The sequence below is a fragment of the Monodon monoceros genome, unplaced genomic scaffold (genome assembly GCF_005190385.1).
Source record: "Monodon monoceros isolate NGI ecotype Baffin Bay Population unplaced genomic scaffold, NGI_Narwhal_1 Super_Scaffold_13, whole genome shotgun sequence".
Classification (NCBI taxonomy): domain Eukaryota; kingdom Metazoa; phylum Chordata; class Mammalia; order Artiodactyla; family Monodontidae; genus Monodon; species Monodon monoceros.
In genome coordinates this window covers 48378439-48383110 of record NW_021703769.1, presented here as the reverse complement: position 1 = coordinate 48383110, position 4672 = coordinate 48378439, and the positions used below count along the sequence as shown (strand labels likewise).

General features: G+C 46.1%; 1 protein-coding gene across 1 annotated transcript in view; it reads right to left on the bottom strand.

The window, feature by feature from the left end:
- Positions 1 to 308, bottom strand: part of LOC114894708 (hemoglobin subunit zeta) — a 6394-nt gene extending 6086 nt beyond the window's left edge. Inside the window, exon 1 of the mRNA XM_029221682.1 lies at positions 165 to 308. Coding sequence (XP_029077515.1) covers positions 165 to 259 — 95 coding nt within the window. The 5' untranslated portion in view covers positions 260 to 308. The remainder of the gene's footprint in view (positions 1 to 164) is intronic.
- Positions 309 to 4672: the final 4364 nt, after the last annotated feature.

Here is a 4672-nt window from a genome sequence, read left to right as displayed (position 1 = left end):
CACTGTCCCCTCCTCACTGACCCTCCACACTGTCCCCTCCTCGCTGACCCTCCTCACTGACGCTCCTCGCTGACCTATCCTCCCTGACCCCTCCTACTGACCCCCGTCCTCAGTGGCCCACACTGTCCCCTACCAGGCTCCACCCACGCCCACCTGGTGCTCACCTCTCCAGGGCCTCGGTGCCAATGATGTCTGCCTGCGTGGAGATCTTGCCCCACATGGACACGATGATGGTCCTCTCAGCCCTGGTCAGAGACATGGTGGCGGCTCAGTGGGAGCTGGGTGTGCTGAGAACTGGTGTCCGTGGTGCTCAGCCTCCAGGGTCCCCTTATATACGTGGAGCCAGGGTGGGGGCCAGGCTGTGGTCATCGCTGGGAGAGGGGAGGGGGCCATGGGGGGTGGGTCTCTTATCAGATCCAGTGACAGTGGGCAGTCAGGGCCCGGTGGGCCTGGTTGGGTGAGGGGCTATCACTCCGGCTGCCCTTGCTGGGCCTTAGAGGGGGCGTTGGCCACAGCCTGACCAGACTCCAGGGGAGATAGGGGCCCAGGCAGCCCAGTGCTGCACTGCCCTTGTCCGTTTCAGAATCACAAAATGGGAGAAGCCAGAGGAGCAGTGCCCACACACCCTCCTCGGCTGGCCTGTGCCCCTGCTGCCTGCATTGCTCCTCGGTGGGTCCTGTGGCTGGACCCACATGCCAGCATCCCCCCCGCACCACCACCACCCCCGCCAGACACTGGCTCTAGGATCCCTGGGTTTCCTCCAAGAAAGCAATGGTTTTGCCAAGTGGGCCCTGAGGAGGGAGGTACTGACTGGTTCTGTTCCTGAAAAGCTGGAGGAGGTGGCCGGTCAATAAGAGAATCCTAATGTCATGTGCTTTTGGGGACTGCTCTGTTGCTCACCACGTTATTATTTCAACATACAATACAGTTGATTTTTTTTAATGTACTGCTCTGTGAATTTTGACATGTGTGTAGATTTGTGTAACCCCACCACAGTCAGGACACACAACAGCTCTATCAGCCCCAAAACTCCCACAGGCTGCCCCTTTGCAGTCTCACCTTCCTCTGTCCCCTAAACCCAGACAACCACTATATTTCTGTCTTTTTCAAGAATATCCTATGAATGGAACCATACAGCATGTCATCTTGTAGGACTGGCTTCTTTTACTTAGAATAATACCCTTGAGACCCATGCATGTTATTGCCGGTATCAGTAGTTGGCTTCCTTTTATTGCAGAGTAGCACTCCACGGTACTAACGTTCATTCATTCTCCCACTCAAACACGTGGGCTTTTTCCAGTTTGGGGCTATTACAAATAAAGCTGCTATGAACATTCTTGTGTAGGTCTTTATGTGAACATAAGTTTTTATTTCTCTGGGATGATACCATATCTAGGAGTAGGATTGTTGGTTCATGTGCTAAGTGTATGTTTAACTTTGTAAGAAACCACTAAACTGTTTTCCAGAGTGGCTTTACCGTTTTGCATTCCACTCAGCAATGAAGGGAAGTCCTAGTTTCCGTGCATCTTTGTCAGAATCTTTACATGTTAGTCGTTCTGACGGTTGTGAGACAATATATCATTGTGGCTTCAATTTGTGTTTCCCTGATGGCCAGTGATGTGCAGCGTCTTTTCATGGGCTTATTTGCCATCCATGTATTCTCTTTTTAATTAATTAATTAATTAATTTTTTTTTTGGCTGCGTTGGGTCTTTGCTGCTGTGCACAGGCTTTCTCTAGTTGTGGTGAGCAGGGGCTACTCTTCATTGCGGTGCACGGGCTTCTCATTGCGGTGGCTTCTCTTGTTGCGGAGCACTGGCTCTAGACACGCAGGCTTCAGTAGTTGTGGCTCGCAGGCTCTAGAGCGCAGGCTCAGTAGTTGTGGCGCATGGGCTTAGTTGCTCCGCTGCATGTGGGATCTTCCCGGACCAGGGCTCGAACCTGTGTCCCCTGCATTGGCAGGCGGATTCTTAACCACTGCACCACCAGGGAAGTCCCATATATTCTCTTTGGTGAAATATCTCTTCTGGTCTTTTGACCATTTTAAAATTGGGTTGTTTCTTTTCTTATTGTTGAATTTTGAGAGTTCTGTATATATTCTGGATGCAATCATTTGTCAGATATGCAATTTGCAAATATTTCCTCCTAGTTTGTTGCTTGTCACTTCATTTTCTTAATAGTGTCATTTGCGGAGCCAAAGTTTTATTTTTTATTAATTAATTAATTTTTTTTTTGCGGTACGCGGGCCTCTCACTGTTGTGGCCTCTCCCATTGCGGAGCACAGGCTCCGGACGCGCAGGCTCAGCGGCCATGGCTCACGGGCCCAGCCGCTCCGCAGCATGTGGGATCTTCCCGGACCAGGGCACGAACCCGTGTCCCCTGCATCGGCAGGCGGACTCTCAACCACTGCGCCACCAGGGAAGCCCCAAAGTTTTATTTTTGATGAAGTCTAACTTATCAAGTTTTTCTCTTAAGATTCATGTTTTTAGAGTCATGCCTGAGAATTCTTTGCCTAATCCCAGGTCACAGAGACTTTTATCTGTGGTTTCTTCTAAATGTTTCATAGTTTATATTTTACACTTAGATCCATGATCCATTTTGAGATAATTTTTGTATGAAGTGTGAGGTTTATGTCCAGGTTTTTTTTCTTTGCCTATGAGTGTTCAATTTTTCTAGCACCTTTTGTTGAAAACACTATACTTTCTCTATTGAATTGCCTTCTCTAATTCATTTGTAAAAGATTAATTTGACATATTTCTACAGGTCTATTTCTGTACTCTCTATTTTGTTCCATTGATCTATGTGTCTATCCTTCACCAAAATCACACTGTGTTTATTACTGTAAACTTTATGTTCGGTCTTAAAATTAGATCCTGTCCCAAGAATGGAAGAAAACATTTGCAAATCATACATCTGATAAGGGACTGATCCACAATATAAAAAAACTTACAACTGAAAAATAGAGACAAAAAACTAATTGAAAACTGGGCAAAGGACTTTAATAGACAATACTCTAAAGAAAACATACAGATGTCCAATAAGCACATGAAGAGATGCTCAGCATCGTTACTCATTAGGGAAACGCAAATCAAAACCAAACAGAGCACACTCACTAAGATGGCTATAATCAAAACCCCTAACCCTGAACTCTAACCCTAACCTTACCTACACCTATTAGAATGGCTATATTTAAAAGACAAATAACAAGTGTTGGTGAGGAGGTGGTGAAATTGGAATCTTTAGACACTGCTGGTGGGAATGTAAAATGGTGCAGCTACTGTGGAAGACAGCCTGGCAGTTCCTCAAAAGGTTAAACATAGAGTTCCCATATGACCCAGCAATTCCATTCCTTAGTATATACCCAATAAAATGAAAACATACATCCACTCAAAAACTTGTACTGTGTTCGTAGCACCAACCACTATTTATAATAGCCAAAAAATGCAAAAAACCCAAATGTCCTTCAACTGATGAATGGGTGAATCAAACATGGCATAATCTATGCAATGGAATAGTATTCCATCAAAAAAAGGAACAAAGTACTGATACATGAATGAACCTCGAAAAAATACATATTGTGGGACTTCCCTGGTGGCACAGTGGTTAAGAATCCACCTGCCAATGCAGGGGACACGGGTTTGATCCCTGGTCTGGGAAGATCCCACATGCCGTGGAGCTAAGCCCATGTGCCACAACTCCTGAGCCTGTGCTCTAGAGCCCACAAGCCACAACTACTGAAGCCCGCACACCCTAAAGCCCACATGCCACAACTGCTGAGCCTACATGCCACAACTACTGAAGCCCACGTTCTCTAGGGCCCGTGTACTGCAACTACTGAGCCTGAATGCTGCAACTACTGAAGCCCGCAGGCCTAGAGCCAGTGCTCCACAACAAGAGAAGCCACCACAATGAGAAGCCCGCGCACCACAACAAAGAGTAGCCTCTACTTGCTGCAACTAGAGAAAGCCCGAATGCGGCAACAAAGACCCACCACAGACAAAAAAAAAAAAAAAATTAAAAATATATATTGTATGATTCCATTTATATATATGTCAAGGACAGGCAAATCCTTAGAGACAGAAAGTAGATTAGGTTGTCTGGGGCCGGGGTAGTTGCGGGGTGTGACTGCTAATGCGGATGGGTTTCCTTTTGGGGTGATGCAAATGTCCTAAAATTGTGCTGATGGCTGCATAACTCTCGAATATACTAAAACCCGCTGAATTGCACACTTTAAATGGGTGGAATATATGGTATGTGAATTTTATCTCAGTAAAGGTGTTAAAAGCCTGGGTGATGTCATTCCTCCCTCATTATTCTTTTCCAAAATGGTTTTGGTGATTCTGGTTCCTTTGCCTTTCCGTATGAATTTTGGAGTGAGTCAAAGAGTTATCTGCACAAAAGCCTATGAGACTATTTACAGAATGGGTAAACATTTCCCGCGTGGAGAGTTCTGATCACAGATATTTTGCTGAACTATTCTTAGAGAAAATTGTGAGGCTCAGACAAGCCCTCTGATTGGAAAATGTGTACAAGAATAAGCAAGGATCGAGCACCTTCTGTATGCCAGACACTGTGCTCGGCACGTTGTCGTGTCATGATGTTGGTCTCTTCTACGCCCAAGCCGGGCTTGATGGGAGTGTGGAGTTCGAATGCAGGAGCTGAGTCCGATGGATA